The 13,777-nt window shown below is 50.1% G+C and overlaps 1 protein-coding gene and 1 long non-coding RNA gene across 14 annotated transcripts in view; both read right to left on the reverse strand.

The window, feature by feature from the left end:
• KDM2B (lysine demethylase 2B) overlaps positions 1 to 13,777 on the reverse strand; it is a 156,519-nt gene that overhangs the window by 125,003 nt on the left and 17,739 nt on the right. Inside the window, exon 1 of one of the 13 annotated variants that reach the window (XM_077955474.1) lies at positions 13,644 to 13,763. The exons of the other annotated variants lie outside the window; for them this stretch is intronic. Coding sequence (XP_077811600.1) covers positions 13,644 to 13,740 — 97 coding nt within the window. The 5' untranslated portion in view covers positions 13,741 to 13,763. Of the gene's footprint in view, positions 1 to 13,643; positions 13,764 to 13,777 lie in introns of those variants that run through there. 13 annotated transcript variants of the gene reach the window in all.
• Positions 525 to 2,820, reverse strand: LOC144333175 (uncharacterized). Its single transcript, XR_013401628.1, has 2 exons — positions 2,117 to 2,820; positions 525 to 668 (listed from the first exon to the last, which is right to left on the reverse strand). It is a non-coding gene; the product is annotated as an uncharacterized LOC144333175 (long non-coding RNA).

A 13,777-nucleotide genomic window follows, 5' to 3' on the forward strand; every position in this document is an offset into this window, starting at 1 on the left:
ACTCTCTGGCATTTAACAGAGAAAGTATGCTGGCCCTTGAACTAGACAGAACTCTCATGGAACTTAGATGTTGATATGGGTAATAGTCTCATCCCGTTCACTGAACCTGCCCTCTAACAGGCCCATGGTCAATATTTGTTGAATAAATAAACATAGCCTTTCATGTGGTCAGAACTGAAAAATAAAAGTAATCCTGTGTAATCCCAGCACTTAGAAAAGCAGAGGTGGGACGATGGTGCTTGAGCCTGGGAGTTTGAGAACAGCCTGGGGAATATAGCAAGATTCCATTCTCCTTTTTTTTTTTTTTTTTTTTTTTTTTTGAGACAGGGTCTTGCTCTGTCACCCAGGCTGGAGTGCAATGGTACGATCATGGCTCACTGCAGCTTCAACCTCCCTGGCTCAAGGGATCCTCCAGCCTCAGCCTCCCAAATAGCTGGGAGTACAGTGGGGCACCACCACATCCAACTAGGTTTTCATTTTTTGTAGAGACAGGGTTTTGGTTTTCTTTGTTTGGTTGGTTGGTGTTTGAGACGAAGTCTCACTCTGTCGCCCAGGATGGAGTATAGTGGCACGATCTCCGCTCACTGCAACCTCCGCCTGCTGGGTTCAAGTGATTCTCCTGCCTCAGCTGCCCGAGTAGCTGGAATGATTGGCATGCACTACCACACCTGGCTCATTTTTGTATTTTTAGTAGAGACGGGGTTTCACCATGTTGGCCAGGTTGGTCTCGAAGTCTTGATCTCAGGTGATCCACCCGCCTCAGCCTCCCAAAGTGCTGGGATTATAGGCATGAGCCACTGCACCCGGCATGATAGGGTTTCATTATGTTGCCGAGGCTGGGAGACCCCAATCTCCACAAAAAGGAAACAAAAAAAGAAAGTAACTTCTGGGGCCGGGCGCGGTAGCTCAAGCCTGTAATCCCAGCACTTTGGGAGGCCGAGATGGGCGGATCACGAGGTCAGGAGATCGAGACCATCCTGGCTAACACGGTGAAACCCCGTCTCTACTAAAAAAAATACAAAAAACTAGCCGGGCGTGGTGGCGGGCGCCTGTAGTCCCAGCTACTCGGGACGCTGAGGCAGGAGAATGACGTAAATCCGGGAGGCGGAGCTTGCAGTGAGCTGAGATCCGGCCACTGCACTCCAGCCTGGCCCACAGAGCGAGACTCTGTCTCAAAAAAAAAAAAAAAGTAACTCCTTACATTTGTAAGAGAACTTGGGTATTTCTATCTTTTGGGTTCAAGATCTAAATTTCACAGCAACCCTGGAAAAGCAAGGTGAGATAGTCTCTGTTGGCCGGGCGTGGTGGCTCATGCCTGTAATTCCAGCACTTTGGGAGGCCAAGGCGGGCGGATCACAAAGTCTGGAGTTCAAGACCATCCTGGCCAACATGGTGAAACCCCATCTCTACTATGAACACAAAAATTAGCCGGGCGTGGTGGCAGGTGCCTGTAGTTCCAGCTACTCAGGAGGCTGAGGTGGGAGAATCGCTTGAACGTGGGAGGCAGAGGTTGCAGTGAACACAGATCGCGCCATTGCACTCCAGTCTGGGCGACAGAGCGAGACTCCATCTCAAAAAAAAAAAAAAAAAGTCTCTGTTTTACAAATGGGGAGACCAAGGCCCACAGATAAAGCAACTGGCTCAAGCTCCCCAGAGCAGACTCTTTCTACCAATTACAACCATTACCATTTACTATGCGTGTCAGCACAGACGGGTTCTCTACATACTGTTATCTTGGTTAGGTTCATCGTGGTCACAGCTCTGTGAAGCAGAACTTCAATTAAACCCATTTAACGGAGGAGAAGCTGAGGCTTGGACAACTAACTCAACCAGGAATACCCAATTGGTAAGCGGCAGAGCTGGGATTTGAATCTAATTCATTCTAATGCCCGGGTTCCTCTCCCATCTCCCAAATACTGAATCTTGATCACATGCTAAAGTTGAAAAATGACCCCAGACCTGGCCAAGTGTGGTAGCTCATGCCTGTAATCCCAGCACTTTTGGAGGCCAAGGTGGGTGGATCACCTGAGGTCAGGAGTTCAAGACCAACCTGGCCAACATGGCAAAACCCTATGTCTACTAAAAATACAAAAATTAGCCAGGTATGGTGGCACACATCTGTAATCCCAGCTGCTCGGGGCGGCTGAGGTAGGAGAATTGCTTGAACCCAGGAGATGGAGGTTGCAGTGAGCTGAGGTCGTGCCACTGCACTCCAGCCTGGGCGACAGGGTGAGACTGTCTTAATTAAAAAAAAAAAAAAAGATTCCAGACCACACCAGTGGCCAGGTCCCTCCCATGGACCCTGGGAAGCAGCGGATCCAGGGGAAAACAGTTTTTGTTTTAGCGTCTGGAGTGCAGATCCACCAGGGGGCATCCCCGTTCTTCGCTGGATATTCTGGCCTTGATCTTGGCAAGGCTAGCGCCTTCCTTACCCAGGTGCCTGGAATAGGTGGGCGCCACTCAGACTTTCCAGAAGGCCCACCTGGCAGAAACCCTCCTGTTAGAACCCCAGTACCAGCTGGGCACAGTGGCTCACACCTGTAATCCCAGCACTTTGGGAGGCTGAGGCGGGTGGATCATGAGATCAGGAGATTGAGACCATCCTGGCTAACACGGTGAAACCCCCATCTCTACTAAAATATACAAAAAATTAGCCAGGCGTGGTGGCAGGCGCCTGTAGTCCTGAGTCTGACGCAGGAGAATGGCGTGAACCTGGGAGGCGGAGCTTGCAGTGATCGGCGATGGCGCCACTGCACTCCAGCCTGGGCGAGAGAGCAAGACTCTGTCACAAAAGGGGAAAAAAAAAAAAAAAAAAAAGAACCCCGGTACCCTCCCTGCTCTCTGCCCAGCCTCCCACCTCCACCCACCTCTCCTCCCTAATCTTCCTCAAGGTCATGTCTGCAAAGCTCCCTGTGCAAAGGGGTCTGCTGGGCAGGTAGCAAACAGGATAAAGACCACTAAAATCACCACCCCAGAGTCCTGCAAGTCAGCACTGAAGGCCAACCTGAGCTACCCCCACCCACATACTGTTAAAATCTAGAGGGTTCGGTTCCCAGCGGAGCCTCCAGCCTGTGCCTCGGGCTCTTGGCTTCTCTGGGAATCAGCTTCTTCATCTATAACATGGGGAAAAAGCAGCCAGCCCAGGAACTGTCCTGAGACATAACTGAGTTCATGCACTTCACGCACACGCGGAGCACCTACAGGTGGGTAGTGTTACCGAGTCAGTCAGTTTCATCTGTAACTACAGGTGGAGAATGTGAGGAGCTGGGAAGTTTAGGGACTTGCCCAGCATCACAGCCAGTTAAATGGTTGCTGGCTAGTCCCAATGAATGGACTGCTTAGGACCCTACAACATATTCAAGATACAAATGGGTGCGGGGTTCTTCTGGGGAATGATGAAAAAGTTCTAAAACTGACTTTCATAATGGTTGCACAACTCTGTAAATATACTAAAAACAAGTGAATCGTGGCCGGCCGCGGTGGCTCACACCTGTAATCCCAACACTTTGGGAGACAGAGCTGGAAGGAGCGCTTGGCCCTAGAAGTTTGAGACCAGCCTGGGTAATATGGTGACACCCCAGCTCCACACACACACACACAAATTGGCCAAGCATCGTGACCCACACCAGTGGTCCCAGCTACTCCGAAGGCTGAAGTGGGAGGACTGCTTGAGTGTCAGAGGTTGAGGGTGCAGTGAGCCATGATCGTGCCACTGCACTCCAGCTTGGGAAACAAGAGCCAGACCCTGTCTCAAAAAAAAAAAAAAGGCTGGGTGCGGTGGCTGAAGCCTGTAATCCCAGCACTTTGGGAGGCCAAGATGGGAGGATCACGAGGTCAGGAGATAGAGACCATCCTGGCTAACACGGTGAAACCCTGTCTCAATACAAAAAACTAGCCGGGCATGGTGGCGGACGCCTGTAGTCCCAGCTACTCGGGAGGCTGAGGCAGGAGAATGGCGTGAACCCGGGAGGCGGAGCTTGCAGTGAGCTGAGATCCAGCCACTGCACTCCAGCCTGGGCAAGAGAGCGAGAATCCATCTCAAAAAAAATAAAAAATAAAAATAATAAAAAAATAGGCCGGGCGCGGTGGCTCAAGCCTGTAATCCCAGCACTTTGGGAGGCCGAGACAGGCGGATCACGAGGTCAGGAGATCGAGACCATCCTGGCTAACACAATGAAACCCCATCTCCACTAAAAATACAAAAAAAATTAGCCGGGCGTGGTGGCGGCGCCTGTAGTCCCAGCTACTCGGGAGGCTGAGGCAGGAGAATGGTGGGAACCCGGGAGGCGGAGCTTGCAGTGAGCTGAGATCCGGCCACTGCACTCCAGCCTGGGCGACAGAGCGAGACTCCGCCTCAAAAAAAAAAAAAAAAAAAAGTAATAAAAAAGTGTGGGGGAAATGAATTGCGTGGTCTGTGACTTATATCTCAATAAAACTTTTTTACTTTTTTAAAATGGAGAGTCTCAGAGATGGCAAGTAATCTGGGAGTGTTTCCAAATAAATGTATGCCTTGTATATATCATGATACTTGCCCTTTGCAACACACTTTTTTTTTTCTTTTTTAAGAAAAATTCTTGCTCTTGTCCCCCAGGCTGGAGTGCGATGGCGCAATCTCGGCTCACTGCAACCTCTGCCTCCCGGGTTCAAGCAATTCTCCTGCCTCAGCCCCCCGAGTAGCTGGGATTACAGGCGCCCACCACCACACCTGGCTAATTTTTGTATTTTCAGTAGAGACGGGGTTTTACCATGTTGGCCAGGGTGGTCTAGAACTCCTGACCTCAGGTGATCCTCCTGCCTCAGCTTCCCCAAGTGCTGAGGTTACAGGTATGAGCCACCGCGTCAGGGCCTGTAACATACTTTAAATAACAATTTTACACTCTCATTTAATCCCAGGTATATATATCTGTCTCACATGTACACAGATATCAATCCACAAGTTATTATTTTCAATCTTAGTCCAAATGTGGACCAAGAAAAACAAAAGAACATCTGGATCTGGGATTCATGTGGCACTCAAATATTTGATGAATGCAAGAGTCGGCAGGGTGTGGTGACTCACACCTGTAACCCCAAAACTTTGGGAAGCCAGGGCAGGAGGATCACTTGAGCCCAGGAGTTCAAGACCAACCTGGACAACATGTCAAGATCCCATCTCTACAAAAAATTTAAAAATTAGCTGTGCATGTTGGCAGACACCAGTAGTCCCAGCTACTTGGGAGGATCACTTGAGCCTGGAAGGCAGAGGCTACAGTGAGCAATGGCTGTGGCACTACACTCCAGCCTAGGTGACAGAGTGAGACTGTCTTAAAAAATAAAAAATTGCTGGGCGTGGTGGCTCATGCCTGTAATCCCAGCACGTTGGGAGGCCGAGGCAGGCAGATCACAAGGTCAGGAGATCGAGACCATCCTGGCTAACACAGTGAAACCCCATCTGTACTAAAAATACAAAAAATTAGCCGGGCATGGTAGCGGGTGCCCAGCTACTCGGGAGGCTGAGGCAGGAGAATGGTGTGAACCTGGGAGGCAGAGCTTGCAGTCAGCCGAGATCATGCCACTGCACTCCAGCCTGGGCGACAGAGTGAGACTCTGTCTCAAAATTAATTAATTAATTAATTAAAATAAAAAATTTATAAAAAGATTAGATAGCAATCCTATTTTGTAAAAAAGGGATACCAATTTAAATAATGTTTAATCATATTTAATTATGAGAATATAGTAATTTACAAAATTATACCTTAAGACCCTGAAAATGTTATTTTGCATGTGTCAAAGTATCAAAAAAGAAAGAATAACTAGCCTGGGGGAAATTTTTTGTTTTTCTTTTGAGACAGAGATCAGAGTGACGCAACTACAAGCCAAGGAGAACTAAGCACTGCCGGCCACCACTAGAAGCCAGAGAAGGCAAGGAACGACCCGCCCCTAGGGACTTCAGGGGGAATGTAGCCCTACAGACACCTGAATTTTGGACTTATAGCCTGCAGAAGTGTGAGAGAATAAATTTCTGTGGTTTTAGGCACTCACTTTGTGGTACTTTGTTATGGCAGCCTAGGAAACGAATCGAAGGATTAGTGAGAGAATGACTGGGTATACCTATATGGCTCCATAAATGTGACATATTTACACAGGGGAGGGCTGGCCCCTCCCCTTGCCTCCCTCCCAGAGCCTGGTACAAGCAGATCACAGGGCCAACACCTTCTATAACGAAATCACAGTTTACCTAGCAGCTTCACAAACAGAAAGGTGTCACCCACTGATGACCTCATACCGCTTCATTCTAAATACTGTATTTCTTGGTTACTTGTTTCTTGTCTTTCCGCTCTGCTACTCTGTGAGTGCCCTGAGGGCAGGAGCCTTGCCTGTCTTGATCGCTACTCTATTCCAGATTTCTAGAACAGAGCCTGGTGCAGGCTAGGAGCTCACTCTTTGTCAAATAAGAAATTAGTGCTGTTCAAGGTCAGGAGATCGAGACCATCCTAACTAATATGGTGAAACCCCGTCTCTACTAAAAAGTACAAAAAAATTAGCCAGGCGTGGTGGCAGGCACCTGTAGTCCCAGCTACTCGGGAGGCTGAGGCAGGAGAATGGCCTGAACCTGGGAGGCCAAGCTTGCAGTGAGCCGAGATTGCGCCACTGCACTTCAGCTGGGCAACAGAGCGAGACTCCATCTGACACACAACTTCACAAATGGCAGGTGAACTAAAGAACTGACCTGGGGGTGGTTCTGGGTGGGCATGTGTAACAAAAAAGATGAACCCCCACCTGGAATCACCTGGTAGGTCCTGAGCAGCCCTGGGGCAGCACAGCTCAACACTGAAGGACAGACAGGTATGGAGAGGGCCTGTGTTTCCTTTTCCTTTTTTTTTTTTTTTTTTTTGAGATGGAGTCTCACTCTGTTGCCCAGGCTCACTGCAGCCTCCACCTCTTGGGTTCAAGCGATTTTCCTGCCTCAGCCTCCCAAGTAGCTGGGACTACAGGCATGTGCCACTACACCCAGCTAATTTTTGTATTTTTTGTAAAGATAGGGTTTCACCATGTTGGCCAGGATGGTCTCAAACTCCTGACCTCAAGTGATTTGCCCACCTCGGCCTCCTGAAGTGCTGGGATTACAGGCGTGAGCCACTGCACCCGGCCTAATTTTTATATTTTTTATACAGACGGGGTTTAGCCATATTGGCCAGGATGGTCTCGAACTCCTGACCTCAAGTGATTTGCCCGCCTCAGCCTCCCAAAGTGCTGGGACTACAGCTATGAACGGCGCCCAGCCTGCTTTTCTGAGCAATACCATGCCTCCCACTGCCACTGCTGCCTTCCCCAGTACCTCTTAGGCACTCTCTTGGCCTCTGCTACTTTGCAGCTTTTCACATCACAGATGCCACCTGGGACCAGTGTTTAAGACTCCCAGTCAGACCACGGCCAAGCCAGGGTCCCCACTGACTATACTTCAGCTTGCCCCACCCTCTGGTACAAGGGAGTCAGGACTTAAGGGACTGGCCTACCTCAGCTGTATGCCTGCCTCAGACCGGGGAAGGGCTGTGGGGAGCAGCTGGGGCTGAAGTCAGAGGGGGAAGAGTATAGGGAAGAGGCCCAGGCAGGCCAAGTGACCATCTTAGGAGCAGAAGGTCTGAAGGCTTGGTTCTAAGAAGAGCTTCCTTGGTGTACCCGGAGCGCCAACCAGCTCCCCAGGTGCCCTGGAAGCCACAGTCTGTGGAAGGGTAGGAATGGGAGTGGAAGTGGTGGGAGGAGGAAGGAAAATCAGTTCTGTTGGGCACCTGCGCTTCACGGACCTCCCTTCCCCCAGGGAAACAGAAATGGACAGGTCACCTGTTCATGCCACACAGCTGGGGTCTAGCCCCCACGGGGCAGCAGGAAACACAGACATGATAGAACACTACCCAGAGAGGCAGGGTGATAGCAACAAAGGGGACCAGGAAGGCAGGGTGATAGTAAGAGAAGGACCCCTGGCTTTGAAGCCTCATACATCGAGAGGAAGGCCCCCTCTCCAAACAGATGAGGGGACATTTCATGCCACAGATATCAGGTTGCTACACGAGTAATTGCAGTTTTGCCATTGAAAGTAATGGCGGCCAGTTGCGGTGGCTCATGCCTGTAATCCCTATACTTTGGGAGGCCAAGGCCAGCGAATTACCTGAGGTCGGGAGTTCAAGAACAGCCTGGCCAACATAGTGAAACCCCATCTCTACCAAAAACACACACACACACAAAAATTAGCTGTGCGTAATGGCACCTGCCTGTAATCCCAGCTAGTCGGGAGGCTGGGCATGAGAACTGCTTGAACCCAGGAGGTGGAGGTTGCAGTGATCCAAGATCGTGCCACTGCACTCCAGCCTGGGAGACAGAGCAAGACTCTGTCTCAAAAAAAAAAGAAAAAAAAAAAAAAGAGAGAGAGAGAGGAAAAAAAGAAAGGAAGTAGTGACCAAAAAAAAAAAAGAAAAGGAAAGAAAGAAATGGCAAAAACCACAATTAGTAGGCTGGGTGTGGTGGCTCACGCCTGTAATCCCAGCACTTTGGGAGGCCGAGGCGGGCAAATCACGAAGTCAGGAGTTTGACACCAGCCTGGCCAACATAGTGAAACCTCATTTCTACTGAAAATACAAAAACTTAGCCAGGCGTGGTGGCAGGCGCCTGTAGTCCAACTACTTGGGAGACTGAGGCAGGAGAATCGCTTGAACCTGGGAGGCAGAGGTTGTGGTGAGCCGAGATCATGCCATTGCACTCCAGCCAGGGCAACAAGAGCAAAAAACTCCATCTCAAAATAAAATAAAATAAAATAACACAATTGGTTTGTACCAACCTAATACATTCCAGCCAATAAGTGACAAATAAATGACAAAATTAGGCCACCACCACGCTGCAGCCCCCGATGAACTAAAGGAGCAAGGTGCTGAGCACCAATGGCTGCTGACATCATAGAGAGGGAGGGAAAGAGAGAGAGAGAGAGAGAGAGAGATGACCCAACATTACGTGCCTCCTGATGGAAGAACGAAGCACCAATGATGAAGCGTCCTGCCAGAAACCATGAATGAATGAATGAATGAATGAATGAAGAGTATGCAATAGCAGGGGAGGTACCCTGAATCGGGTCAACCATCTACATCCGACTACCAGTTTACAGAACTACAGAAAAAGAGGCACATGTTAGACAGCTCCAAGAGTGTGGCATTGGCAAATCCACACGGGGAAAACTCTGCAGGTCAACAACTCAACACGTCAGCTCCACAAACAACCCGGAGGAGTTGAAGGAGATGTAGGGAGAATCCAGAGAGTGAAGAAGACTTAAAATGCAGCTCAACCAGGCTGGGTGCCGTGGCTCATGCCTGTAATCCCAGCACTTTGGGAGGCTGAGGCAGGAGGATCATCTGAGGTCGGGAGTTTGAGACCAGCCTGACCAACATGGAGAAACTCGGTCAGGAAGAAACTGACTTTACACCTTTTCTTTCCTTCACCACAGAACCCTTTCCTCAAACAGAAGCTTTGATGCTAGTCAAATACACGTAAATAAAAACAAAACAAGCAGCTCAGGCTGATGCAGAAAGTGGGTGGGGGGTGCTCAGAATTCAGACCTAGATCCCTGGGGTTTCCCTTCAAAATTCACCAGGTTGGGGCATTTTTGGGTCCTTTCCCAGGGGCAAGGCACTGAGTTTTAGTTCCTGAATACTCAGATCACTTCCCTTAAATGTGTAAAGTGGGCAGGAGCAGGGGCAGTGGGGGCAGAGGAAGAGACAGGGGCCACCAGTCCCTTTTGGCCTGAGCTGAGAGATGAAGAATGAGCCCTCCAGCTTCCCAGTCTGATCTTCACAGGGGCAAAGGGAACCCAGCATACGGGCTGAGTCTCTAAGCAAGAGGTTTGGCACTGGGGAGGGGGCGGGTGGCCCAAAGGGAGGGAGGGGACAGGTAAGTGCCAAGAATGGAATGCGGCCCTCCCAGCCTTTAGGAGCAGCCATCCCTGGAGCAGCTGACCGGGACAAGCGGCCCTTCAGACCAGCGAGGGATCCACGCTGCTGGGGCTCTCGGGTTCCTGAAGTCAGTGGGTTACAGGAGAAATTTTCCACATGGGACAGTGCCTGGAGTTCCTAGGCAGGCCAGCAGCCTCCCTCCCTCCACCACCCACCCACCCCAGGCTCATCAGTGCTCTGGCTCCCGGGCTGCACACACATCCAACAGGTTCCAGCTGCGGAAATTTAATCCATGGCCCCGTGGCCCCTGCTTTGAAGGCTCCATCCGTCAGCTCCTAGAGCCTCGGGCTCGGGGCCAGGACGAGGCTGCTGAAAGTCATCTTGAAGGCTAATGTGAAACATACACAGGTGCGACCCCAAACTCCCCCGAGCCCCGCTCTTCCGAGAGCGCACAGAACTGTTCCACATCACAGTTCTGGAACCTTCTCCAGCATCCTCACATTTCTGGATTGGTTTTATATTTTGTTCCCCATCCATGTCACAAAGGCAGCACTGATTAGCAAGAGCACTGCTCAGAGGTTCAAATCCGACTCTGCTCTACTGTTTTGAAACAGCAGTGAGGCCGGAGTTCAAGTGATTCGCCCGCCTTGGCCTCCCAAAGTGCTGGGGTTCCAGGGATGCGCCACCGCGCCTGGTCCTTCTCCCTGCATTTCTATCTGTCCTGGCAATTGGATGCCTCCCCTACCTGCCGGTCTGGCCTTGACCTCCCTCGTGAGATCCAACTCAATGTGCCCTGAACCACACCCATCTGTACCCACTCCCCAAGTTGTTTTTCTTCTGGGGGTCTATCAGAAGCATTGTGTTCTCCTAATCACTGAAATTCAAACCCACATGTGATTCTGATGTGCCAAGTACTATCTGAGCAACTCAAAAAGCATTTGTCTCCAGACCTCAGCTTTTCCCGTTTGTGAAATGGGGAAGTAGGACTGGAAGAACTCTAAGACTCCTTCCCGAGCTTCAAATGGAAAAACTCTGTGATTTTAAACCAATTTAAGGTTGGACGCGGTGGCTCACGCCTGTAATCCCAACATTTTGGGAGGCTGAGGTGGGCGGATCACCTGAGGTCAGGAGTTCAAGACCAGCCTGGCCAACATGGCAAAACCCCGTCTCTACTAAAAGTACAAAACTTAGCCGGGTGTGGTGGCGCGAGCCTGTAATCCCAGCTACTCAGGAGGCTGAGGCAGGAGAAGCTTGAACCCGGACGGCAGAGGTTGCAGTGAGCCGAGATCGAGCCACTGCTCTCCAGCCTGGGTGACTTTTTTTCCGTGACTCCATCTTGGGGGTGGGCGGGGGGGACTTAAAAAAGGTCTGGCGGGCACAGTGGCTCACACCTGTAATCCCAGCACTTTGGGAGGCCAAGGCGGACAGATCACCTGAGGTCAGGAGTTTGAGACCAGCCTGGCCAACATGGCGAAACCCCATCTCTACTAAAAATACAAAAAATTAGCAAGGTGTGGTGGTGCAAGCCTGTAATCCCAGCTACTCAGGAGGCTGAGCTAGGAGAATCGCTTAAACCTGGGAGGCGGAGGTTGCAGTGAGCCGAGATGGGGCCACTGTACTCCAGCCTGAGCAACAGAGTGAGACTCTGTCTCAAAACAAATAGTCTGGGGACAAGTCAGCCAGTTTTGATTTCCAAGGGGTGAGAACTTAGTTTTTCTCCAAAATACGGTCCATCAAGGGCAAGATCCACAGCTCGTGACTAGTACCAGGCCAGACACAATACAGACACCCAGTAAATCTGTAAGGGAAGAAAGCATGGAGGAGGAGGAAGAGGAGGAGGAGGAGGAGGGGTGAGAGGAGGAGGAGGAGGAGGAGGACGACCTGGAAAAATGAACACCTAATTCATATGACTATTGAGGAGAACGAAGTGAAGCCCTATGGCACATATGTGATAAAAGATAGGTGATTATTAGTACAATTGCATGAATACTGGATGAAATCATTTGTCATGAAGATTCAAGCAAAGGGCCAAAGAAAGCATCAGTTGCCTTGGATTCTCTCACTGGAGAGAAATCCAATAAAGTCATAATATGCGGGCCCTGGTGCAATGGCTCTCGCCTGTAATCCCAGCTACTTGGAAGGCTAAGGTGGGTGGATCGCTTGGGCCTGTGAGATTGCGAGCAGCCTGGGCAACATAGCAAGACTCATCTCTACAAAAAATAAAAAATAAAAACAATTAGCCGTGCATGCCCATAGTCCCGGCTACTAGGGAGGGTAAGGCGGGAGGACCACTTGAACCCAGAAGGTCAAGTCTGCAGCGAGCTACGATCGTGACACTGCACTGCAGCGTGGGCGACAGAGTGAGATGCTATCTCAAAAAAAAAAAAAAAAAAGGGGGGGCCAGGTTCGGTGGCTCACGCCTGTAATCCTGGCAGTTTGGGAGGCTGAGGTGGGTGGATCACCTGAGGTCAGGAGTTTGAGACCAGCCTGGCCAACGTGGTGAAACCCCGTCTCTACTAAAAATACAAGAAGTAGCTAACCCCAGCTACTTGGGAAGCTGAGGCAGGAGAATCACCTGAACCCACGAGGCAGAGGTTGCAGTAAGCCCAGATCACACCACTGCACTTCATACTGGGCAACAGAGTGAGACTCCATCTCAAAAAAAAAAAAGGAATTAAAAAAAAAAGACAAACCTAGGCAACGTAAGGAAATCCTGCCTCTACAAAGCATTTAAAAATGATCTGGGCATGGTGGCGCACCTGTAGTCCCAGCTACTTGGGAGGTTAAGGTGGGAGAATCATTTGAGGCCAGGAGGTTGAGGCGGCAGTGAGCTGTAATCACACAACTAGATTCCAGCCTCGGCAACAGAGCAGGACCCCCCACAACAAAGAGCATACTGTGGAGGTCCCAACCAGTGCAATAAAACAAGGAAATATATTAAAAGACATAAAGAGGCCGGGCCCTGTGGCTCAAGCCTGTAATCCCAGCACTTTGGGAGGCCAAAGCAGGTGGATCACGAGGTCAGGAGATCAAGACCATCCTGGCTAACACAGGGAAACCCCGTCTCTACTAAAAGTACAAAAAAATTGCCGGGCGTGGTGACACATGCCTGCAGTCCCAGCTACTCAGGAGGATGAGGCAGGAGAACGGCGTGAACCCGGGAGGTGGAGCTTGCAGTGAGCCAAGATCGCCCCACTGCACTCCAGCCTGGGCGACAGAGCAAGACTCTGTCTCAAAAAATATATAAAATAAAATAAAATAAATTTTTTTAAAAGGCATAAAGATTGGAAAAAAGAAACAAAACTGCAATTGTTAATAGATGGCATAATTGCTTCACTTAAAATAGCAACACCCCCAAAAATCAAATACCTAGGAATGAACCTAAGAAGACCTGCAAGTCTTCTACAAAAACCCTACAAATCAAGGGAACAATATGCCACATTCACTGAATAGAAAACTCAGTATGATAAAAAGTTCCCCAAGTGATCCACAGAATCAACAAGATTCCAATCAAAATTACAGCAACCTTTAAAGAAACATGGACAAGGTGATTTTAAGATTCATATGGAAGGCTGGGCGGGGTGGCTCAAGCCTGTAATCCCAGCACTTTGGGAGGCCGAGACGGGCGGATCACGAGGTCAGGAGATCGAGACCATCCTGGCTAACACGGTGAAACCCCGTCTCTACTAAAAAAAATACAAAAAACTAGCCGGGCGAAGTGGCGGGCACCTGTAGTCCAAGCTACTTGGGAGGCTGAGGCAGGAGAATGGCGTAAACCCGGGAGGCGGAACTTGCAGTGAGCTGAGATCCGGCCACTGTACTCCATCCAGCCTGGACGGCAGAGCGAGACTCCGTCTCAAAAA

The sequence above is a fragment of the Macaca mulatta genome, chromosome 11 (genome assembly GCF_049350105.2).
Source record: "Macaca mulatta isolate MMU2019108-1 chromosome 11, T2T-MMU8v2.0, whole genome shotgun sequence".
Taxonomy (NCBI): Eukaryota; Metazoa; Chordata; class Mammalia; order Primates; family Cercopithecidae; genus Macaca; species Macaca mulatta.